The sequence below is a fragment of the Coloeus monedula genome (assembly GCF_965178545.1).
Source record: "Coloeus monedula genome assembly, chromosome: 4".
Taxonomy (NCBI): Eukaryota; Metazoa; Chordata; class Aves; order Passeriformes; family Corvidae; genus Coloeus; species Coloeus monedula.
The window spans coordinates 14,802,907-14,829,233 of record NC_138784.1 but is presented as its reverse complement, the minus strand read 5'-3'; the positions used below and the strand labels follow the sequence as shown (position 1 = coordinate 14,829,233).

At 45.5% G+C, this 26,327-nt stretch overlaps 1 protein-coding gene across 10 annotated transcripts in view; it reads right to left on the bottom strand.

The window, feature by feature from the left end:
- PPFIBP1 (PPFIA binding protein 1) overlaps positions 1-26,327 on the bottom strand; it is a 102,598-nt gene that overhangs the window by 38,185 nt on the left and 38,086 nt on the right. For all 10 annotated transcript variants that reach the window (XM_082281022.1, XM_082281026.1, XM_082281025.1 and 7 more), the window contains exons 3-4: positions 9,039-9,199; positions 6,979-7,184 (exon numbers count right to left, since the gene is read on the bottom strand). In XM_082281022.1, coding sequence (XP_082137148.1) covers positions 6,979-7,184; positions 9,039-9,102 — 270 coding nt within the window. In that variant the 5' untranslated portion in view covers positions 9,103-9,199. The remainder of the gene's footprint in view (positions 1-6,978; positions 7,185-9,038; positions 9,200-26,327) is intronic.

Sequence of the window (26,327 nt, the reverse complement as noted above, 5' to 3'; positions counted from 1 at the left end):
AATCCACAGCTAATCTGTTAAACACATGTGTATAGCTTTGTCTGCAATCATCTAAGTGTAAAAATCCATGCTGCTCTGGAAGGAATTATTCCTGTAGTAAGTAGATGCATCACCAAACTTTCACAGCTTGCCTGCCTTCAGTCTTTAATCCCTTTTCCCTGGAAGTGAGTTAGCATTCCAAACAGCAGGAAAGTTTCTAATAGCTGCTGGTTTAAACCTCCTAATAATAAAAAAAAAATATTTAAAAAATCTGTTTCCTCTCAGTTGCTGAATTCTCCTTTCAAAAATAAACCTCATTTTTAGCCTACCACAGCTGATACCCTCATTTTCCTTCATTTTCTCTTCTGCTTTGGAGATGAAATAAGCAGCACAAATCACACTGCTCTTGCTGTATGTGCAGTTTGGTTTGTATAGAAGGAGCTGCCACTCCACAGCATCATCTCCCTGTACAGCAGGGAAACATTGACTGTTTTGACCACCACAGTCAAGTCAACAGTTGGGCAAGTGAGCCTTTCCCAACACCTCTTTCCTGACCATCTGGAGTTAAATTAGAGCTCATCAACATGCTTACGTGGTTCAGATCATTACAATACACATTACCTATGCTCAGTTAAACAAAGCTGCTGCTGTTCTGCTTGTTCCCTCAGCTTTAGAGTCCCTTGCAAGAGGGTTCCTCTAGCCTCAGCTACCTCAGCATCATTTGGTGTGCTTTGGGCAGAGCCTCCGGGTTTCCCAAGCCAAGTATCCACCACCTGTGATACAGACCCATGACAGCTTTACCCTCTGTCAGCATCGATCCCATTCCAAATTCCTACTGGCCATACTGTCTGAGCTGGTGTGTAACCAGTTTGTATGGCAGCCCCCCTCTGCCCTCACAAACCAGCCTCTCCTGCATTTCCCGCTTCCCTGCTCGAAATATTTGCAGCCTGCTCCACACACTCCAGCAGCAGACCTGCTGCTAAGCTTTTCCTAAAGTTTACAGGTTACTTCCTCCTCACAGAATGAGAAGGGGGGAAAAAAACCCAACCACAAACCCACTCCAAGCCCCCACATTGTATTTTAAAGGCTTCACTACAATAAAAGTGAATTCTGAAAAAAAAGCAGCTGAACACAGCCCTTCACTCTGAGGCATTTACCTGAAGCATTTTGTAATCATAAATAACACGCTGCTGAACAGGGAAGATGCAACCTTTCCACAATATTCCGTTTCCTAACAGCAGCCCAGCTGGTGCCTGGTACAAGAGAAGGATGAGAGGCTCGTTCCCAGCGTTGCCCAGCTATGGCTTGTCACTGGGAGAAACGCAGGAGCCAGCACAAGCAGAGATCTCCTTACCTTATTTAGCCAGACGCAGTGCCCGTGAATGTCCCAGCTATACTCCATGCTGGTCATGACTATTTTCATGCATTCACGGACGCCAGAAGCCGAGGCTGAGTGCTCCGGGCTCCTCTGAGCCGAGGTTAAGTGACAGCAGGTCCCCTCACCCAGCCAGGATGGAGGCGAGCAGAGTGGGAGATGTGGGAAGCGGAGCCCGTGGAGCAGCAGCGCTCCTCAGGCGGAGAAAGCAGCTCTGGGGAATTAACACATCAAAGCCCGGCAAGAAACTCCTCCAACCCAGCACACACAGGAGAAGGATGCAGGCAGGGAGGTGCAGAGCAGCATAAACCTGACTGGGAGCAAGGACAGCCCCACGCAGGTGGCGCCCGGGCATCTCCACCCTCCCTCTTGTCACTAGCGCAGCCCCCTCCTCCGGACCCTCCCAGAAAGCATCTGACCCAACAACACAGGAGAAAAAAGCAACTCCCACCCCCTCACCTGACCCCAAAGTAAACAGGAGGGCCTTTCCTATTAATTGTAAAAGCTGCAGGAACACAAGTAATTAATTCACTTGCAGACACCAAGAGAAAATGGAAGGAAAAGTTGACTCAGCTGTCCCAGGTCTCTCAAGTGGCTTGTCCCAAGTTTACGTCATACTTCAAAATGATGCAACAAGCAACATTAACAACCAACCTCTGTCCTCGGGTTCAAGTTTTAATTGACCCACTACCAGCAGTAGCATGACAAATTCTTAGTATTTTTGACCACAGAGCCCAGCTCTGAGAGTCCTGTGATTATCTACAACTACTATTGATAGAGAAAAATCTCAAAACCATGAATGCTGAATAACCCAGGAGACATCATGAGAGCAAAGGATGAGCAGAAGCTGGGCTTTTAAAGCCAAACTGATTCATTTTGCATTGGGAATGGTGATTTTTGATGGGTTGTTCTTACTGCCAAAGAACTCATCCCAGATGCACGAGGATGCCACGCCAAGGCGTACCATAAACAAGCCTGTATTATCTCCCAGTGTTAAAAACACAGCAATCTGGATGATCACCTTTAGCAAGAAGCAGGGTCCTGTGTTTCCAGAACTTTGGGAGGCGGATCTCTCAGGGACAAAAGCATTGCCAGAAGGGAGTGGATGATGACAGGCTGACACAGTATCACAAGACTCCTTTCACATTGCAAGTTGAAGAGAGATCTCAAACTCCTTGGTGGTAACACCCTGGTGCCACACATTAGCATAGGACCTTTTGATACCTAAACTCAACATAAGCAGAAGCTGAATCAAATGACTGCACTGTACACCCACACCAGGATAATCAAACAACAAACTTGGGTTTGAAGACAAGATTTTTTTTTTTCCCATGAATAAGAGATGATTTCTGGCTAACCAAACTGCTTTCCCCACTTGGGAATCACGCTCTTGTCCAAATAGGTCAGCATACATCTCTGTAAGATTACAAGCTATGTCTATCCAATAAGGAAAATTTCTCTCTGAAAGCTAATATCCCCTCATATTATCGCTCTTTACTCCCAGCTACTCTCTGGAAGAACCAACTTAAAGAAAAAATGTCAAAATCTGAAGCTGGTCTGTGAGACAGCAGCAACACACTGGATTGAACAAGCCACTATGGATATCACAGCTCAACCATCATTCTCAGATGAGCTGAAAATGTTCTGTGGTTGGACCTGATGATGATCTTAAAGGTCTTTTCCAACCTTAATGATTCTATTTTTCTATATGATTCAAGAAACCTTTGGAGGCCATAAAGTTTTGCTTGATCTGAAAGTCAGTTTCAGAAATTCACTTATGGAGGGAAAATAATTACTAAAATACACATTATAATGCACACATTTAAATTCAGAAAGTCACTTCCAAAGCCAAAGCCACAGCTGCACTTGCTGAGGGTTTTAAAGAAAAAATATTGTATTATCCTGGATTTTTCACTTCAGGGGCACACCCTTTAAAGAGGAGAAGGCACACACCAGGACCCATATACACAAGTTCAGATCAGGAGCATGGGGAAAATGGCTCTGAGGTGTGGGAAGGCACTGTCCACCCACTCCTACCCTTCACTCCTCTTTTTAACAAGACACAGTTGGTTTCTTTTTTCTGGGAAAGTTGTTGCATAAGATGTATTTTTAAAAAAATGCAAAAAAACCCCCAACCACTTTCAAGAAAAGTAATAACCAGAAGGAAAACTGTCTCTTGTTTGTTTCAACTGAAGAAAAATTGGAGCAGTGCTCATGGCTGGGAGCAAGGTTTACGAGAACTACTCTTCAAGACATGGATCTATCAGCTTCCAGCTGGACACAACGGGGATGCCTTGGTCTTGCAAAATGTGAAGTTTCATTTAAAATGGTTTTGCTACCGGTGCTGATGTTAGAGATTACTCACAGACTGCCTGTACCGAAGCCAGAAGCTCCATTTCCACAGAGTACAGCACATGCTTTATTAAGGCACACACTGAAATACACTAAACATCTCTGCTGATCAAGAGTATTCCGAAAAAACTCCAGAACTTTGGAATAGTTCTGACCTGGTTATGGATTTCAGGCCTGGTTCCCAGTGAAAGCATGGAATCCAAACATGTTTGAGCTCAGAAAGGTCTCAGTCCTTTTCCAGACTTGGAACAAATGTCCTCATTTGTAATTTCACCCATGACATTCACCTGGCCTCCATTTGCACAAGGAGACATGAGCAGGGTTTCAGCAGCAGAGATCAGCTTTGAGCTGCAATGACATGTTATAGTTAAATTGACTTCCTTGTGCAGCAGAGCTGCATGTACAAGTTTTCCCAGCTCCCCATGGGGACCACATGATGGATTCTCTTGGAAGAGCTGTGCCAGATGTCCGGGCACCGTACGTGCGCTCTGGTGTCACGTGGCCATCTGGCACCCACCCGTTAAAAAAACGAAAAGCAGCACGAGGTGTTTTAACCCACTGGCCCTTTTTGAGTGCTTGCACAGACCCACTGAGAGGAGCGGAAAGGAAGAGGATCAAGGACGTGTGGCAGCCCATTCTGGCATGGCAGGACTGAATGCTCTGCCCTGTTTTACAGAAACTTTGGGAGACTGCTGTCATCCCCTTTTCCCAATGTGGGCACCAGTGGTTTGGCTGCAGGAGCCAGGGGAGGATTCTTCTCCTGTGACACACTGTCTGGCAGCAGCAAACACTATTTTTGTTTTCCTCTGAGACACAAGAGGCTTGCTTACAGCCCCGCATGGGATGTCACACACCAGATCCAGCATCCTACTGGACCCAACTTCACGCACAGAGGATTAAACCAGTTTCAAACAAAGAAGGTGTATGCCCTTCCCCTGCAAGGAGGGGCAAAGTTGCAAAAAACCTGCCTGCAAATCATCCAGGCACTTAATGTGACACCTCCCTGCTCAGACAGGGACTGGTGACACCTGCAAATCCCGTGGCTGTAGCACACTCTAAGCGGAATGTTAAGTCTTTCCTACGAGGGGCTTCAAGGATGACAGAGGATACAAGGGAGTAATTTGAAGCAGAACAAGGAGTAATTGAGGCATAGGTGGAGTAGCTATTTTCTGCAATCTTTGGTACTCACAACCCCTGCACATCTTTTCCAGTGGTTGGGAGGCACTAAACCAAATGGCACAACACAGCCCCTCCTCTCCCACTGAGCTCATGGATGCAATAAAAACCCACTGCTGCCTCACTGCCATTAGGTGATCCACAGCGTGCACATCTGAAGGACCCCACTCCAGACCCCGCCAGCCAGGTACCCCTAAATCACACATTTGCCATCCTAAGGGGCAATGACTGGTCTCTGCCTCATGCATCTGAGCAGGCACTGCAGCCTCAGCCATGCTGCTGGGCCCCTTTACTCCACAATAACCTGCAAGGGATCAGCACCACTAAACATGGACTACAGATGACTGTGAACACCATGGGAGAGTGCAGTTTCCAAGACTGTTTACTTGGCATATTTTTTTTGTTTATAAAGGCCATAGTTGCATGAAACCTGTTATGTCCACAGAGAGCAGTGAGTAGTTACAGCGATGTTCACGGCTGTATGTTACACAGGCAGGGAATGCTGATGTTAGCAGGAACTCTGCCTGTTTTAAAGATCTGACTTCAATGTCACTCCTGTCTCCTCCTCCTGATCTCAGCGTTGGCTGCCACACTTTGACAGTGGGGGCGAGATCCAAATCCCACTGGAGGCAGTGGGAGAGCTCCCACGTGCTTCATTAAGTTTCAGGCATTTCCAAATGAGTAGTTCAAAGCAAAGATTAAGAAAAAGGAAAAAAGAAGGCTCTCCCTTCAGATCTTTCTGCAAGGGCTACAGTAGCAAGTCCAAGATGCCCATCTGTCCCTGCATTGCTGTGCTCAGCCCCCACGACAGCAGATGGCACAAAGGGCTGCCCAGCGCCAGCCACAGCAAACACAGCCCTGCACACAGCAGTCCTCTGGGCTGCAACTGAGCACTGAGACAAATCCATTTGTCGAGATAAGAACACTTTCTGCAAGATCAGCCATGGCTCCTGGGAGATTGAGTCCTTCCCAGGGGATGCAGTGCCCATCCTGGGAAGGGAGCAGGCGATGGTGGCCATCTGTCCCAATGGCAGCAGCAGACGGGGCACATGGAACTCAGAGCCACCACAGTCCTGCAGCAGCCCCGGCCTTCACCAGGGCTGGCACCCCAATATCAGCAGCACGGTGTCACCTTGGCCAACACCCAGTGTGTGAGACAGCAGGACCTGGCCATGGCTGCAGGATGGATTTGACAGAATATGCAGAAGCGCCCACCTGCCGCTGCCACTGTGACAGCTGCTGCAAGGCTGGCTTAAAACCCAAAGCTTGGCCTCTGGGAGCAAGTCTTGAATTCCACTGCTGGAGCTTCCCCAAAACCTGCACATACCTGGACCTCCACCACACAAACCCCGCCACACACCACAAGCACAAGGACTCCTCCTTGGCCCTGCTTGGAACTCACCAGTCACAGGGCACCTGGAGGCAAAATCAGCAGCTCCTTCAAAAATGATGCTGTTTTAACTCACCTTTTGGTGAGTACAACATTTTATTTCCCAGGGCAGTCTTTGGGTAACCTACACTAAAACTTGGGAAAACCAAGTCTTGGGGAAAGAACTGCCTTGTCATTTATATTTCTGTGTATTTTTAAAGTAAGGTGACAAAAACTGGTTAATTCTCAAACACAGAAAATAAAAGTTTGGTTTGGTATCCAGATTAAAGGGATGCAGAGCTTACACCACTCATTTATGTTATAAATCAGGTAAGGAAGCTCAGCAGTAACAGTGGTCCCCATAGAAAAAACGCTGCCAAAACCACTTTTTACTGAAAAGTATTCAAACCAACTATTTTCCCCCCACCTAAGCATCTGATTCTTAAAAGAAAGTCTCTGCCCATCTTTTTCTGAGATGAAACTGCAGTTACCAAGTATTGTTTGCTCCCTAGATTGAGACACAGTGGTACATCAAAGACAGCAGAGGCCAACCCACTGCACGAGGCATTTGAGCAACAGCCTTTCCAAGACTCCACAGCAGTATCTCAAAACCAAAATCTCTTCCCTGATACCCAATCCAAACTTTATAAATAGCTGTGTAAAACGGAGCCAGTCTAGCCAACATCCAAAATGAGCCTGGTGCAGGTAAAACAAGGTGAGACTGTACCATTTGACTTTGGAGCCATTCGATGAGAGCCTCCGCCGTGGAGTCCGGGACCTGGCAGCGCAGCCCCTCCCTCTCGTCCGCTTCCATCATCTCCAGCAGGCCCCGCAAGTCCTCCACGAGGTGCAGTGCCCGCAGGCCCCCCATGAAGGGGGAGGTGGGGGACTGGCAGTCAAAGATGCCATTGGAGTATTCCAGTGCCTTGGAACCTGCAGGGAGCAAAACAGCATGGGGTGAGGCACGGGATGTGGGTCGGGCACACCCCGAGGCTGGGAAAGGGCAAAGGTTGTTCCTGGCAGGATTTATCCCAGCCAAACTCAGCGCTGGTGCTCGGGGAGGGAAGCTCCAGCAGGGAGGAGGTGGGCTGGTCCACAGGGAATGGGAATGCCACAACCTGCCCATGGGGTCGAGGCGTGGGCTGGGCTTCTGCTCCCTGGGATGAATTCCCAAGGCAGAAGGTCCTGCCAGGGATGGAACATCCTCTGCCAAGGCCCTGAGTCACCCTGCAGGCACTGAATGATCCAAGTCACATTCCAGTGATGGTGTCCAGAGAAAAGCATGCCCTGAGTTTTCCATGCAGGAATATGTTATGCTGCTCCAAGGTACCGGAAATTTTTTAAAATAATAAAGAAAAAGATGAAGATAAATTAAAAGACCAAATCGCTTCTGCAAGGGAATAAATTTTAAACCCAGCAATTTGACACGGTAGCACTGACATTTGCATGTTAATAAAGAGAAAAATCTCTCATTTGCATAAACTCACAGGATGCATATTTGACCTACATTAGAAGTTGCTATATATTAAGAAAGGAAACTATCAATTTAGGATTAAGGTTGATTTAAGTCAACCTAGCTAATTCCAACTGTAATTCCAGTACACTGATTTTTGACCTTAATTCTGTAATACCTTGGCACAATGAGACGTGTTCATGACAGACCTTCATTTGTGCTGTCAACTTTTAGAAACCATAAGGATATGCTATATATGCACTTCCATGAACTTTCATTCACCCCATCTGGAAAGCCACAAAAATCCAAGTATTCTGCTAAATTCCCACTGAAAACAATAAAGAGAAAAATAACCTCAACAGCACAGGAGCTGATATCCCTTTGTTATATTCCTTTATAGATCCATTCACAGACATGGGTAAATGAAGTCTGTGGTGATTTAAATCTTCCAACATCGCATTTTGTTTTTATATTAAACCTCATCCTGCCATAACCAGCTTGGGCTCTTGGAAACACAAATACATGATCGGATCCAAATACCAGTGTCTACTTATGGAAATTACTGAAGTCACAGCTTACATGTATTTTTAGAGATCATCATGATCAAACTGAATCCCCTTTACATGTGTTCCTGCTATGTGTCCTTAATATCTTTAAGCAGAGAAGAGTCATTGTTCAAACAAAGCACACACTGTATATTTCTCTAAGGAAAATTGTTTAAGTGGAACTACTAAAAACTTTATAACTGTGTTGCTATACTTGCAAGGGTGTTTTTGACTATTGACTTCTTGTTCTTTCCCTCCTATGTGTTGGGTATTTACATTAATTTCTAACTTACTAGCCTCTGCTTAAAAGCAGAGGTTGTATTCTTTGTGATGCCTCTCCCTGGGCAACTTACAATTTACAGGTACTTATAAATAATCCAGATGTTCAAGGCAGGTCCAAACCAAGTGTCTGGACCCAAAGCACTCCAATTTTGAAAAGAAAAAAAAAAGAAAAGAAAAGAAAATTCATGTTATAACTCTTCCAAGTTGAGGGAAGTTCAGAGTAGCCACTATTGTCCTTGACTCTCCTGGTGCTCCATGCAGAAGCTGAACTGCACCACTCAGCCACTTCCATCAGCCCTTTGAGAGAGGGCAGGAGAAAACCCAATCCATGGAGCCTGTGAGAGTCTGTGCAATCCCTCCACTATGGTTATTTGTTAACTCTAAGCTATAATGGAAGGCACCAAAAGCAATTCCCAGCATACTCCCTTCTCCGCCTGGAACTCTGTCCTCCCAGTGCGAGAAAGGAGGACCCAAAAAGCAAAATAAACCCCTGCCCCAGGTGTTTACCTGCTATAATGCCATCCATCTGCTCCAGGGCTGCAGCGAGCATGTCACTTGCATCACTCATCATCTTCTCTCTTCTCAGGAACAATCACCAGCTACACCATAAGGAGCAGTAAAACGCTGACGGTGTGAGTTGGTCCAGAGTCTCAATTCTGCAATTGAATCTGCAAAAGAGAATTTAATTTCACTGTGTGTTCTCTGAATTCAGGCATCACTGTTGTCAGATCAGCAAGAAGACTGGGGCCATTTGCTGGCCACAACAAAACTCAGAGGTGCTCACCACCAGGCATGGACTGGGATTGAGGAATCAAAGCACCAGCCTGATGACCCAGTTTCTAGTGGCCCATGGCCTGCTCTGCCCACAGGTCCATGCTACTGACAGGGCATCCCACAGAACACCTCAGAAATCCCACATGGCACTTCCAGGAAGCTCACAGGGAAGACATAGGCCTTCTACCACTTAAAGGGAGCTGCAATTCAGCAATAAACCATGTGTGTCTGCTGTAATTTTCTCCCCAAGAAATAGAAAAAGAGAAGTCTGACTCACTTCTCTGAGATTTTGGATGTCTGACAATCCAGAATTTTCAGGCATGGAACTTTCTGCCTACAGGCAGGATCTCTCAGATGCCCACAACTCACTGGATGTAGTGTGCATGCACAGACTATCCCTGCTCTGAGTTTAGCAGATTCACATGGTAACAATGCAATCTGATCTCCCTTTCAAACTTCTACAAACCAGAAGTGGTTCCCAAAGGAGTATTTCCACCAGGCTGGAAAAGTAAGCCTGCCCAACATGCTGCCCATAGGTGAACTAGCAGACCAGAAATCCTGATAGGCTACAAGTTAATTTAAGCAGGTGCTTAGGAACTTGGCTGAAGTGGAGCTGCAGGGGTCAGAGGCATTCCCAATCCCTCCAGCCCAGCACAGTGGACACACAAACCACCAACACAGCCCAGATTGCCTTGGCTTTAATCTAATACACATGAGACTGCCTCTGTTATAAATACAGCTAGGGAACAGAACTAAACAAACACCAGGAAGGAAAACTCGCTTTAACCTTTGCATACCCTGCCATTTGGGTTTTGTATTAGGCTGCACCACTGCTGACATTTGCCCCGACAAGACCAATTAAGAAAGTAGTTCACAGTATCTGGCATAAGTCCTGGAAGAGACTCTACTAAAAATCAAACCTAAACAAAAATCCCCATTATAAACTGATTTTTCCCTCCTACGAGTCACCTTATTGGTCTGACCTAGCTGGGAAGTAGCTCTTATTGGAGGCTGCCAGCCAGCTTTGCTGAAATGTTATTCTTTAAATGCCAATAAACATTTCATCTTCCACAACAACAGTTTTATTTATGAAGTAGGTCCAAACCCTAAGGTAACCTCTTAACGACAGCACAAAGACTGCTGCGCTTCTGGCAAATGCCTGGTTTTATTACATGGTTATCAGAGTCAGAAAAACCAAGAGAACTTTAAACAGTCAAAATACCTGTAAGTGAAGATGCTGCAAATCTTAAAAAATGCAGTAGCATCATAACTGAAGACTTTCAGCCTTCAAGGAGAAAGACCGCAGTTTTAAACACAACACAAACATTCAGCTTCAATCAGTATAAGACCTGCCAGAATATGCAGACACTACAAGACAATTGGTTTGGTGCCTTCACATCTGATAAAAATGAGCAGATAATGCAGCTTTTGCATACACATTCATTTGGACAACACTGAAGACAGTCTCCTTTTTTTTCTCTGCTTAAGATTTCCTGGCACTGATATCAGGTCCTGCTCAAATATGGGTGTCTATGAAGGCAGAGTGTGAACAATCTGCTGTGGATTTCCCTCAAAGGGCAAAGAACACACAAGAAAGCCCGGGGCTTTTGTAGCCCCAGGCAAAACACTGATTCCTTACAGCTCTAAGTGGAAAAAGACCAACAGCACAAAGCAACCACAAACCCACAGCAGCCAATCAATGTTTGGGAATCAGAAGCACACATGAGCTTTTCAAAGCGCATAAACACCTCACGGGGCGAGTAAAGAAGACAGAGCCAGGCTCTTCTCAGTGGTGCCCAGTGACATGGCAAGAGGCATTGGGCACACATAAAAACACAGGGAAGCTCACTTTAGAATTAAAAAAGGGGGAGAAAAAAATGCCTAAATAAAAAGAAATCATTTTTAAAAGCTTTTTTGCTATGAGGACGGCAAGCAATAGAAAGGGTTGCCCTTTTGGGGTCACCAACCTTGGAGCTACTCACAGCCCAACTGGACCCTACATGGCACAGCCTTGTCCTGGGCATCCCTGCTTTGGGCAGGGGCTGGGCTGGATACCTCCAGTGGTGCCCTCCCACCTCACCATCAGCGAGCTCAGTGCAGCTCACGATCAAGCATTAAACACAGTACTGGAGGCTGGTAGGAAAAGTCTATGTAGGCTAAAAATACACAAAGGAGCAGAGTGCTCCCTAACCACATTTGTTTACAGTGCACCCCTTGATTCTCACCTTCTGGCTAGGAAATGCATGAAATGGGTACAAGGAACTGCTAATTTGTACTTGTGCAATATAGCCATGGCTCATAGGCACAGAAAAATCACCATCCTTGCGCTTCATCCAGGCACAACCACCCCTCATGTTTCCAAAAAGCACTCCTCGCTTTCCCTAAACAAGGGGCTTGTCCGTGGTTGTCAGAAATCCCTAAGACAGGTCTGCTGATAGGAGCAGACAGTGCTACCAACAGCATCCAGGTTACCTGGCTCTGCCTCCAAGGAAAGACATGCAGGTTTGCACAGAGCTTCCTCCACTGCTACTCCCAAAGGAGCTGTGCTAATGAGAGCAGCAGGGAGAAATTTTAAGATAAAACTTACTGAAGCAAGACCCCGCAAACACACAGACCTCCAAAAACCCTTCCACCACTCATGGAGCATCTGTTAGCAGCCTCACCAAGCCCACAGCTGAGAAACTTGGAAGAGGTGAAATCAAAAAGAACAAAAAGCCCCTGAGCCGAACAGCTGGGGATGATGCAACAAAATCCCACTTCCCTGGTTATTTGGTCCTAAAAGTGGTCATTGAAAACTTGCCTGGAACAGCACATCCTGCTCTGGCCACCTTCCCAGCACAGTGCAGCACATCCAGCAGTCAGGAAGTAAAATTGCTGTGATAGAAAAATAATATTGGAAGTATCCTTCCCTAGCAAAGGAGTAGAATTGGTTTGGGCTTTGCACAACCATCACCAGCATGCGGGAAAGAGGTGGGAAGAGGGCAAAGAGGACCTCATATGCCAGGGGAGCAAAGGACCAAACTGCATGGAACCATGGAACCAGAAAAGACAACAAACCCCAGGAGGAAGAGGATGGAAAAGGGACGTGCAGAGGGAGCCAAAGAAACACGAATCAGCAATCAACAGCTCTCTCTGGACTAAACAAAAGGGGACAACAATAAGGTACCAGCAGATTAATCCCTGTGCCTCCTGAAGGGCACCCTCTGACTTCACAAACTTTGAGAGAAGCTCAGTGGGCCACTGACGCAGCAGAGCTTTTCCAATACGTATGTTCCACTCTTTCCTCTTTATGGGTTTTGTCTAATACAAATAAAACCTAAGGGAAAACTCAAGGCTTTGGGTTTTGTTTCTTGGCAGTGATTAAGGAAAACCATGCAGGTAACATGAACAGAAATCCATCTTGGAGGGGTGCAATGGAGCTCCTTAGGAAAAGAATGCATAGCTAATGATGACAAGCAGTTTAAATTCCCTTCATCCACAGAAGGAGGAAGGGGAAAAATCATCATTTTAACACAGATGGATCTATGGCATGGCAGATAAATGAGATATCAACGTGCACGCAGGAGACAGAGAGGCAGATGAATGAAATCCACCCCTGGCATAACGTCACCGACAACACCTGAGAGGAAAGCACTGGCAGTGCCCTGCCTGACACACTATTTAAAATAAGTTTTCTCTTGCTCTCCAAGAAAATGACAACACTTACCTTCCTGTGTGCACAACCAGTGCCAGGTGGGGCGTGGGGGGCTGTTTTTACAGAGGCAGATCCCCCTTTTAGAGCTCCCAGCTGAATACCTTGCTCATGTCGACAAGAACAAGCATTGCTTCGTCAAGCCCGTGTTTACAGACCACCATTAAACAAAACAAAAATAAAATACAAATGCAGCTCTCTCCACTATAATTTATGATTAATCTTATCACTAGCTGTCATTTCTACCACATCCCTGGCTATAACAGAGAAGACATAATTTGGTCTTACTTGTTTAATGTCCCTTCCTCTGGTTCGAACGCACCAGCCGGTTGCTAGGGCTGTGCTGTTCACTTTTCAGTAGGTGGAGATTTTTTATTTTTATTTTTGAATGACATACAAACCCTCTGGCTACAGCGCTGGTGAAGACGTATTCCGAACGGCTTACAGAGAAAACAAAACGCTGCCCTGCAAACAAACACAAGGAAAGCTGGAAAAAAAAAAACCCCAACAAGGGGCTCTGTGAACGGAACTGTAGTCTGTTGGATACAAACAGGAAAGCTGCCTGGATATGGATTTCAAAATCTGCTATTTAATTAAGATGGCAGACTTCAAAAAAGAAGGGAGGAAAAAAAGTGCTTAAGCATTTTACATATGTAGGAAGTGATAGTTTTCCCACCCAGAGGCTGCCTCTTTCCTAGATCAAACAGCACACACAGAGGCATCGAGGGGCAACATCTTCGAGCCCATTTTTTTGTTGTTTTGGGGGTGGTCTCATTTTGGATCTCCACCTGCAAAACACACCATGCTTTAAAGCCCAGAGGTTTGCAGAGTTAAAGGGAATCAGCTGCCTGCTGGCAAGTCTGGAGGCCCAGAGGACACACCGTGCCCTGGATGTCACTGCTCTGAGGAAGGGAGGGCTGGCCTTTTGTCCCACTCGCCTTCCCCTTTGTGCACATGGGCTGCAAATGCTCACTGCTGGGAAATAAAGCATCAGCTACAGATTATTTTTATAACATGATGCAATAAGATGGATGACTTAGGTTTCCCAGCTCTCCCATTCACATGTAACACTCCTTAAGCCAGGAAATTTTGATACACAGAAATTAAAAACCTCGATTAGGGCTTGTTTCTGAGAGCAGTTGAGAGTAAAAAAGGACCTCCAAGAGCTGACTGTCACCCCAGAGTAGCCTACCATGAAAGTAAAATGAAAAAGAAGTTGCAGTCATCTTTTCTGGGGAGGGTGGAGGGAAAGAACCTGTTCCACAGCAAAAGTAAGATCCTAAATGCTGTCAAAATCCATGTCCTGCATTCTCAGTCCTGCATGTACCAGATGACTGCATGAGAGGTCTAAAGCAGCTTCTGAATTCATCTCTCTTGCCTCACTACACTAAAACAACACATCCTTAGCAATTAATTTTTACAAAATAAAGCTCTATTTCATGAAGACAAATGTCATTTCAGACACATCTATTTCTGCTTTTTCTGGCAGACCAGAAGAGAAACACAAACACACAGAGACTTATTTACAAAATACATTTCAATCACAATTACAAACAGTTTCAAATGAATTCAATCCAAATCCCTGGCACAGTTTCTCATGGGATGTTTTGAAGATGCTCAACTACAGTGCCACCAGTCAGTAGCAGTTTTACACATACTAATGAATATATTCGGGTAATTTACACTTGGAGTCATTAACATTTCTTCTAATGTAAATGACGACTCCATTTCATTCCTTCCAGGCCTGGAAGAAGAAACTAAAAAAGAAAATGGATCCTAGTTGAATATATTGCTCTGGTGTTTTGCAAGAAAAGAACAAATTAAATTTAAAAAGTCAAATTAGGAAATGCCAGAAATACCTTAATGAGAATAATATAGTGAAATATCTTAGTTTGAGGCAGGGATGGCCATCTAGTAAGGTCCCAGATATGCTTTTGGCCAAGTAATTCAGACATTGCCCCCCTTATCTGACGTCACCATGTGGAACCAGGTGTATCCACAACATTATTACGGATAAAAACAACCCAAATGTTGGCAAAGGCTTACTTTAAACTCATAATGTCTATTTATTTTTGTATCTATAAATAAAATTATTTTTGAATTTGCTGAGCTCTAGTCAATGACATCAAAGCAATACTGCTCTCCTATTACGCAGGACTACAAAAAAATCAACAAATGTCCCTTTGTTCCCTAAGTCTAGATCCTTTCTTTGTTCACTGAATTTCATTATTTCTTTATTATACAACAAGCACTATTTATTTCCTTTAACTGATAAAAATGAATGGAAGCACACTGAGGATAAAAGCCCATCCCATAGAACGTAAGAAGCATCTCGAGATCAAAGGTTTCAAGCTGTAGAAATTACTTTAAAGTACTTTAAGAGCACAAAACACAGAAGTCCTTCCAAAATATAAATGTTTATACCTGGGAAAAACTTACCTCAATTCACACAACCTTTACTACCAACCAGCTGAGTCGCATTCCGCACTTTGCCTTAAAATTTGTTAAACACTCTGGTCGTAAATCAAAAGCTAAGCCTCGACAAGATAAGCATCCCTGAAATCCTTTGACAGAGATGCATACACAGCAAACAGCTTATCTAAACACCCAAAGTCTCTGAGTCAAGGTTTATGGCTTAGATTCATATCCAGTTACTAAACAAACCCTTTATTTGGGTCTCTAGCACTGAAATCACTCTGGTTGCTTATCTCTGCTACCTTGCTCTCCAGCAGCTCTTTTGTTGTTGTTGTTGCAACTGAAAGGAAATTTAAAAACCCGGGTTTGACACTGACAGGTGATGTTGTTTTGTGGGCTCTGTGAGTGCTGGGTGACAGGGAGGCAGCTCCCTACCTGCCCAGCAGCTGTGTGATGCTAATACCTGTCTGCACACCCTCTTCAGACTCAGACTCACTTTCACTCTTTTCTCACAAGCAATCCAAGGTCAAATGAAGTCTTGTAAAAAAACCAAAAAAACAAAAAACCCTACAGACCCCTTCAGGCTGTTCCTGTTTTACTGGTTAACCATTTAATAGTATTCAACTTCTCACCTCAGAGAGCCTGAGAACCAATACATTGTTTTCTCACTTGTTTTGCTTGGGTCCACTGATTAGAAAAACAAATGAGATATTCATCCCTGACTCCAAGACTGCTAATGCAAGCAAGGAAATGCCTCACATTCCCCAGCAACATGTTACTGACACGCTGTGGCCACACAGGCTACAAAACAAAAGGGGCACTGTTGGGTGACAGGCCAAAAGGTAGTTCTTAAAAACACCTTAAAACCTACCGAGTCCTGAGAACTGACCCACATTTAGATACCATTTCATAGCTCGTGCCACTGTCTTTCAACGAGCTGGATCCAAAGGTTCACAACCCTCCAGAACCAAAAAGGATTTGGCTCTAGATTTTGCACCTTCAGGTCTAAGAGTTTCCAGATGCACACCTTCAGTGCTGACACTGCACAGAGCAGAAGTAGAGGGCACCACCCATAAAAAGTCCATAAATAAATAAAATATATTTAGCCTGAACAGTGTCTTAGTAAGTGTCTGCAGAAAACAACAAAAAATCCTATGCCTTGCAATTTTGCAGCACCAACTGTTACATACGGAAAATCTGTGTATATACTGCATCCTTCCCCTTCTATCTGTCTCTGAATTTGCTGTGTTAAGATTTACCTTTCAGGAGCAATATGTAAAACAAGAGTGCGATATCTGAAGCACACATTTGTGTGTGAGGATACTTTTGTTTCTCAAAGACTCATGATCCCTCAGAACGTGAGGCTGCCAGTACCACCACTGCACCACTGACACATGATTTGCCATCTCAACTCTCCTGGCATTTTAAAAATGAAGCAGGGTAAAATTCAACTTGGTTAAGGAATCTTTTTTTTTGCCACGTAATAGAGCGGGACTGAATTTTAATGAGTAAAAAGTACGGGAAAAGTGAAAAACCACAAATTGTAAGCCAGCTTTCCCTCTGATTTTCTCTTTTTCTCCTCCAATGCTTGTGGACCTCTTCATCTTCTCCTAAACTAAAGCCCTTTGCCAATAACTCACACTGGAGCTTTGCCAACAGCCTTTGTTTAGGTAGCACAACTGGGAATCTGAGAGAGTCCACGTCAAGACAAGCTGCTTTAGGCAGCACACGGACTTGAATCACTATTGAAAATGGACACTCGACCTTTGACATTCCTGAAATAGTAGATGTGAGTTCAAAATGCAGACTTCAAATTTTGCATTAGTTCTCAGCTTTGAAAAGGTACAAGTGGTTCATGGGCAAAACACTCTGAAATGTGTGCTTGTTCTCCTCAAACAGTGAGCTCTGATGTTTGATAACTGTGGAGTGCACTATCCCATAGCCAGCCAGAGCTGCCACAGGCCCTGCAGAGCAAGGCACTGCCCAGCTGCAGAACGAGGGGATTTCTCTTGCCCAGGCAGCGTGGCTCTGCTGGGATGCTCTCCCTCATCCCCTCAGGACCATCCTCTCCTTGCTCTGGGACACAGCCTGTGCTGACTGCTCAACTCCAGAGTCACTCGTTGATGTCAGGGTGAAGAAGAGGCACACACAGGGTGTTTTCCCAGCGCTGCCCTTCCCACACTTTCTCTCATCCACTTCTCTTCCCCACACCCTTTCTCCAATCCCTAGGCAAAGCACAGCCCCAGGGATTTCAGTAATGCTGGAGTAAGCAAAGATTTTATTCTTTTTTATTTTCAGTCAGGGAGCAGAGTGCTGTTGATTTTGTCTTGCTTTTTCAACACCAAAGTCCCAGTGCTAAGAGATGAAGGACAAAAGCTATGTGCTCTCAGCTCCAAGAGAGGGCCTTTCTCTTCTGAATGCTGCACTGGTGAGTAGCAAGCAAACAAATCCCAAAACCCCCAATACTACTACAGTGCAGCTTTAAGGAACCATGTGTTGCCCACACCATTGCTTGGCTGGGGAGCCGTGTGTCCTGCCTACCCTTGTGCCAGCTTTGCTCCTCAGCACAGAGACAACTTAGCAGCCAGGACACAGCTCTTTCGCTGCTCATTCCTTTCTCCTGAAAGCCTACAGATGGTTCTTCGGGGTAGAGATGTTGTCCTCTCCATCCCATCTCAACCCCTCCTCCTCTTGCACAACTGACATCTCCTCACCATCCTTTGCAGAGAGATGGTTTCAGTCCTGGTGCCCTGCAGCTTCCAGCATCACCCAAGGCTAAAAAACTCAGGCGGAGCAGTGGCTGAGCTGTACCTGGGGCTCAGAGGAGCTCACAAGACAAAGACATCAGTGCTAGAGGAATGGAAACAATGCTGGGGTGGGCTGGAGGGCTACATGGGTAAGGATAAAATGTTCTTGGTTGATATTGAAGGGTAGGACGGCTTCACCAGCAAGGCAGAGGGAGGCAGCAGATCAGCAGCAAGCCAGAGCTGTGGCCTCTGCAGGAACAGAGCTTTAAACACAACACAAGGTCCCAGCCCTACGCTCTCTCCTTTCCTCTGCGGCAGGAAGAGGAGAGAAACTGGCAGGGGGAGAAGGGGCAGAAGAGAAGAGACTGTCTTCTTTCTGCCACCTCCCCTTTAAGAGAGAAAGGTCTAGGGATGGAAGGGAGCAGCCACTCTCCCTGCCATGGCCAAGCCTCTGGGCATGTGCAGGAGTGGGGAATATCTCACCCCCTCGCCCCATGAGCAAGATGAGCAGAAAGTGCTGGCTTTGCAAGTGAGGAAGATGCAGCCCAGGAGACGAAGACAAATCTTAGCACTCAGAAAACTAAGACATGCTTGCATCAAGACATGTCTTGATGCCCAGCTGGGGCAGAACTGCAGCTGCTGCAAATCCACCTGGATTTCTGTGGGATAACAAGGCACTGAGACTGAGGTTACTCACTACAGATATTGTAAGCGTGAAACAATTTTTTTTATTACACAGAACAATGAAAAATGCCTGTTTCTTTAGATACAGCAATGAACTGGTTTATTACTGACCTTACCGATAGTGGGCTGCCTTTATCAGACAGGGCTATAACACATTAAAATGGAGAAGAAGATAACTTTTAAGAGCAGTTTACAAGGAAGTTTACAGCCCAGTTGCGGCAGTTCAGTGTGAATACACCTATAAATCACCTGGTTTGGGTATCCATAGCAGTCTAATTGAAACAAGGGGCTACAAAACTTTCTTTGTAGGCAAGGATCAGCAGTGGATGGGTTAGCACACCACCAGTGGAGCCACGATCCAAGTCAACAAGTCTGAAGCAAACTTAGGTGTGGCTAAATCACACGACAACAACAATAATGTAGAAATATCATCACATGCAAGAGCTGAACTGCCCCTCTCCATTATTAAGTATCTGCCACATGTTTAAGCCAGTCAGGTTTACAGACTCTTCTGCAAAGCCAGTTTTACCCCACATAATCTCTCAAAACTCGAGGTCTTCCACAGAAGTAACTTCACTAGGATATTAGTTTTCATTAAGAAAGAACAGCATTATTGAGGCACATAGTTGCTGAAGGAAGTTTCGTGATCTACAAATATCCTGAAGGTTTGAACACAGAAAGGCCCTTATTTGACATGAAATACAGTAAGGCATAGAAAGGAAGGAAGGAAGACATGGGGAAGCAGGATCACCTGACTTTTTTTTTTAAGTCTGTAATAGAGCAAAGAAATCCTAGACTGCTTAACTGTTTCCCCTCCCTCGACCTACAGCTCTAATTAAAATAAACCTTCAAAAATATAAAAAATGTAGTAATATTTTAAGATGTTTTTATTAAAACACTGAATAAATTCAAAGATGGTTTTATGACATAAAAAGACCAAAAATAACTTCACTGCTGTTTCAAAGTTATATTGGGAAAAAGTGGCTCTTGTGTAACTTCATAGTTTTCTAACTTTCCACAGTTCCACTGCAAGAGATGATAGCAAGGATGAAACAATACATCTAGGATTAAAAGCTCCCAAGCCCATTATTTATACACATCTAATTAGCTCCTCCTGCACACAAATACACACACAACCCCCCCCCCCCCGCCTTGAGCACTGGGAACTGCTAATATAATTCCTGCAATTAAAAACTTCAATGCCAGAATCCTTGTCTGCCAAAAGGAAAAACAACAACCACTCTCCTCCAGCACAGCTGGGCATGTTTGTACAGGAGTGGATGCCCAACCCTAAAACAAAGCTCAGCTCCAAGATGTGAACTCTCCCAAAGTTCAAGGTATTTATTAGAAACCTGTAATCCAGCACCAAGGACCACCTTGGACTCCACTCCAGCAGAGCGACAGATGCAAATCAGAAGTTTGGGGAGTTTAACTCACTGTGGTTTTGTTCAGCCATACCACAGATCTCTGCTGATCATGGGATAACTTTGCTGAACACGTCTCACTCTGTAAGAGCCTTTTGCTTTGGTTTCCCCCTCAGTGACCACGCTAACTTTTGTTGTGTTGGGCACACTGGCAGTGCAGACAGACAGGTGAAGGACCACTCGCCTGCCACCATGTGAAAGCAAAACTAGCACAGAATAGCTCAAGGCCAACACTCATAAAGGCTTCGATGCATTAATGACCTTCAGTATTTCCATACAAATCTTCCTCTGAATACATAATCTCACAATAAAACTTCAAAAACCTCGAGGGATCAGATACACTTACAGTGTTACATTTCTTTGAAGTACTTTTCCCTTTGTATTTTGACCACGCTTCAAAGTTTTCCTACTTACATACAAATCAAATAAGACATCTGCTGCTAAAAGAAGCAGACACTAAAAGTTGTTTCTCACTTTCCCAACCTTTGGGGGTGGTGGGACAAGACTCAGTCTCATAGAAAGAAAGGTATATACTAACCATAGGTTGATTTTCACTATAGTAGCTGGCCAAAGAGGAGTTCTTCATGTATTAAAGGTCAAACAGAACGAGGGTACACCTCCAGTCCCCACCTGTGGCTGAAGATCCTGATCCCAAAGAACAACACAGGATGTAGTAACCTGTGTTAAGCTGTAGAATGCAAACTGATTTGCTGCCATCAGGTGGGAATTTGTGACTAATAAAAGTGCCCAGTGCATGAAGGCAACAGAAGGGAGGAGGCTGTGCCAGGGACAAAACCAAGGTACACCAGCATTGGCAAAAAAAAAAAAAAAAGTGGTTTAATTGGGGTGAGCTGATCATCTTTAATGGTTTTCTTAAGAGGCAAACTGAAAAACTCAACCTGACTCCCAAACACTGCAAAAGTTGCCAGGGAAAGGGATACGGGGTGGCTGGCAAGATGTACCAGGTTCTGTGCTTCAATTAAAGACCTTTTTGGAAGGATTGAAAAAAAAGGATGATCCTAGAACTGTCCTCTACTACCATGCCAGAAGAACCCACAGAAAACAAACCAACCAGAAGTATGCAAAACCCCACCTCAAATAAAAGAAGTAAACAAATCATTGCATTTTGTCATTATGAACTAGCAGCTTCCTCAGCAACCATGTGAACATCCTTTGTGGTATACAAGGAGACACTGGAGATAATCTTGCATGTTCTCAAGCACTAAATAAGTTTTAAAATGTTGGTTCTTGCCTCATATATAACAGATCTATACAAAAAACTATTTCTAACTATTGCCTCCTGTGCTTCCCTTTTTCGGGCTGAGTATTTTTCCATGTCTTTACTGAGCCATCATTGGAGGGATGGTTTCTGGGACATTATATTTAGCTCGGAAGGACTAAAGACATTTTTTCCCTGGCTAAAGTTAGGAAGGGATCCTCCCTTAGAGGAGGATCTTACACTAACTCTGCTGCACATAAAAAAGCACTGAAACAAGTCTAGTCTGGGCTTGCAGAAGGCACCGGTGATGCCAAGGCCTCAGTCATGATGATCCTGTTGCTTAAAATGGGAAAAGTAAATCCAAAACTGGCACGAATGTTTGCTTTACATATACAATAGAACTACAATTTCATCCCTATTTAGGAAAAGAAACATCACTTATTTCAGGTTGGAAATTGTCACATCTTCACGCAGAGCTCGTGGCAAAGTACAGCTCCCCTCAGGGACAGCTCAATGTTTGTTCACCACTCCATGGAAACAGGCTGCAGCAAGGGCATTTTGGCAGCTCTGCACAGCTGCCACTTCAGTCACTGGACAGAAATGGGGACAGCTCTACATCACAAGCACACAGAACTGCTCACAAGTTTCCATTGCTGCACCCACCCCTCCAGCAGTGCTACAAAACCCCTTCGGTCACCACCCTCCTTACAGCACCAAGCCGTCACTTACCTACATGGATTCATCCCCTTCAAGGTTTTGCTGGTAAGACACAGCTACCATGGTGATTTACCTCAGAGAGGTTCCAGTCTTGTTGATAAACTCTGTTATTATTGCAAATCAACTCCTATCACAGAATCAGGGAATGGTTTGGGTTAGAAGGGACATGAAAGCCCATTCAGTTCCAACCCCCTGCCATGGGCAGGGACACCTTCCACTATCCCAGCTTGCTCAGAGCCCCATCCAGCCTGGCCTTGGACACTGCCAGGAATGGGGCAGCCACAGCTTCTCTGGGCAACCTGTGCCAGGGCCTCACCACCCTCACTGGGAAAAATTTCTTCCTCATATCCAATCTAAACCTGCTCTCTGTCAGTGTGAAGCCATTCCCCCTTGCCCTGTCACTCCAGGACCTTGCCAAGAGTCTCTCTCCATCTTTCCTGTGGGCTCCCTTCAGGCACTGCAAGGCCACACTGAGGTCACCCCAAAGCCTTCTCTTCTCCAGGCTGAACAATCCCAGTTCCCTCAGCCTTTCCTCGCAGCAGAGCTGCTCCATCCCTCTGCTCCCCTTGGTGTCCCTGCTCTGGACTGGCTCCAGCAGCTCCCTGTCCTTCCTGTGCTGGATCCCAGGGCTGGATGCAGCCCTGCAGGGGGGTCTCAGCAGAGCGGGGCAGAGGGACAGAATCCCCCCTCCCCTGCTGCCCACGCTGGAGCTCTGGGCTCTGCCCAGGATGCATCCCTCAACATGAGTGTGCTCACTCCTGGTATTCACTGCAGCTTTGGAAGTACTGAATTACCTTCGAAATCCTGGGCTACTGAAACGCTATTTTGTGTGTTTCAGACACTGATCTCTTCTTTGGTGACCAGGGACAGGACCTGAGGGAGCAGCACGGACCTGTGTTGGGAAGTTTAGGCTGGGAAATTTTACAAGTATGCACAGAAAAAGAAGGGGAAAAAAAGCCGGAACAGGTATCTCTGTGTGGTAACAAGCAGAGCTCTCTGACAGAGGAAGTATCCGAATCATGCTGTTGGATTTTGGGATTTGTGTTTTGCCCTTTATTAAAACTTTTGGCAGTTCTAGAGAGCAAGTTTGTGTTTCCTGCAAATGTCTCAAAGATCATAAATGCATTCAGGCCTCTCCTAGTATTTTAATGAAATACCAGTTCCTGCTCCTCTACTTGACTTGCAGGCAAAATCTGCCATTTTAAGGAGATAATCTTAAGCAGCTTTCTGAGAAATGCCAAGAATACTAAATTGCCATTTCTGTGCTCTGGTTAGGGGTGGGGTTTTTTTTTCCTCTCCTCTAATATTCTATTTAAATTGTCTTTAAAAAGAAAATGGAGTGTTGGCCAAGAGATAGTAGCATGATGTGCTGTATTTTACAGATTGCAAGATCTTAATTAATACTGTCAGCTGATTAAAAACCTTCCAGAAAGTAAGGGTTTAATTCCCTGTCACACTATTGTGTCTAAAAAATCAAGACTTAGGAAAATAACACGAACAAAACAATTACTTCCATGGCATCCTGTTTTTCTAAACTAAGTCTCAGTATCAACGAAACAAGAGCTGATGTCCAGTCACACTCCTAACCATTGATGAGGAGTGGAAGGAAGCGATTTAGCACAAGTGTGCATTTGTCAAGGAAGAAAGAGGTGTGAGTAAGGTACCTGGGATGTCTCCAAAGGCAGCCCGCTGACTAAACAGCCACCCTGATCCGACCATGCATCTGAGGGTTTCAGGAGGAGATATTTACTACCGGCCTTACAGTGAGTGACCAGTGACTAGTGCCCAGAGGGCAGTACTCTGGCTACCTGGGCTGCTCAGGGAGCCTGCAGGGGGAAGGAGGAAACCCAACAGATCGTGGGATAGAGGACTTCTTCAGGCCTGAAACCAATACTGAGAAGCCAGGCCACGGCCAGACAGCTGCGATCCTCCTTCCAGCCACAGGAAACAATTCCACATGGTTGCTGGTGAGTTCCCATGCCACAGGCACTCCTCAGGTTGTACTCAGCAGTGGTTCTGGCAGCTGAGACCACCTGCTCTGTACTCACACAACACCTCAACCTGTGGCAACCCTGCCCAAGAGGCTCTCCTGGCACTGCAGCACTGTGGGCCAAGGTAGGAAACTTCCATCTTAGGTGGGGTCAACAATTTTGAACTCGTACACAGCAGTGTGCCAATAATATGCTGTAAAACAGCCATTCTTTTCCTAAGTCCAGCTGCCAAACTCCAGAGAGCTAACCTGACTGAAGACAGACATGAAGGTAAAGTAAACTGAGCATTAAATCAAAAAAAACCAGCTTACCTAAACAAGTCACCCTGAAGGGCTTAGGTTAAAAGTTGCTCACCTGAGCTGGGGCTCCTGTTACTCTGGTCCTCATGGCTATTTTAAGGGGTGAGCCTATGCAGGTAGAACACACATTCAACTTAGCGCAAAATTCTCACCAACGGGAACTTGTCACTCGTGGGAACTTTGCACCAGTGTGGAAAAAAGAGCACTCCACAGGACAATAGCATCCAGGAATCTGAAGCACGGCTCCATACTGCTGCTAAAGCCAAGCTCAGTGCAAGTGGATATTCAATTTTTGCCGGAGCAATTTTTATCTCATAAACAACCACCGCTATACCCCTCTGCAGATTTCAAAACACTCATTTCAAATCCTTTACAACTGGCCACAGTATGGGGGAGAGGAGAATCAACTTATTTCTCACTGACACTAGAATTTGTAGTGTTCTTCTGAAGTCAGAAAATACCAAGTAACAACAGAAAAAGAGAAACACACCCAGCATGCATGTCAGAACACACAGGGCACCACAAAGACATTGGTGGTATCTCTGCATCAGCAGCCTGTTCCTTGGAAGCTTCTTGTCCAAGAACTGTGACCCAGCCTGGTGCTCCTTTGCTTGCAAGATCTGACAAGATCTCAAGACGCTGGTGTGGCTGCGGGCCAGCAACCTGGTGCTCCGAGGAGCCACATGCAAATGTCTAATGAGGGTAACATGACCACACACGTTCCCTCTCCTGCTGTAACACCAGCAAGGCTCCAAACTCCTCCTGGATAACACAGGAGATAACGCAGCCATATCCCAGCGCTCCCCGGCATGGATCACGGCATTCACTACGGCTGTCACAACACTGTAAATTATACACAGCCCACACCCTTAACAACACAAACCTCAGAGCTGTCTCCTTGTTCTGTGGCAGCAGAGATTAACAGATGTTGACAACTGATCAGATAGGGGAAGCATTAGAGGAGACAGACGCAGCCCATTACTACTGTTTGTTGTGTACCTACACAGTTTCCTGCTGTCAGACTGCACTCATAGTTTCTCCTGATGCAGCAATGTTGTTGGGCTTCCCTTTCCCATCCTCCCAACAGGCAGCTATTTCAGTTGCTCAAAGCAGCACTGCCCCTACCTTTAGTGACAGGAGGATTATCACTGGCTGACAACACCCTGCTCAACAGGAAAACACACCTTAATATCACACCCAGACACCAAGAAACCCCTTGGCTCCAGGCATCTGATCCAGGTGAGCGCTTGCATGAACTATCCAGAGCATGCAATACCACGTTCAGGCTGGACTGTGCACATCACTCCTCCTAATCCCCTGCCCAGAGCACTGCAGCACAGCTGGCAGAGATTCTGTGAACAGCAGCACAGCTGCAAAGAAGGTCCCTAAGGGAAATTACTGAGATAGGCTACAGAGGAGTGGGAAAATGCAAGTGTAGCTACTCTAGATACTAACAGGATGCAAAGGTGTTAAGTTTATGCATGACACAACCCTTTGATAACAAAAATATGAGAAGAGAAGGTTTCATACAGATCTCACAGAAGCCTTCCAGTATCTGAAGGGGGCCTACAAGAAAACTGGAGATGGAGTCTTCATTAGGAACTGGAGTGAGACACAAGGGGCAATGGCTTCACACTAACAGAGAGCAGGTTTAGACTGGATATGAAGAAATTGTTCCCTGTGAGGGTGTTGAGGCACAGGTTGCCCAGAGAAGCTGTGGCTGCCCCATCCCTGGCAGTGTCCAAGGCCAGGTTGGATGGGGCTCTGAGCAAGCAGGGATAGTGGAAGGTGTCCCTGCCCATGGCAGAGGGTTGGAATGAAATGATCTTTGAAGC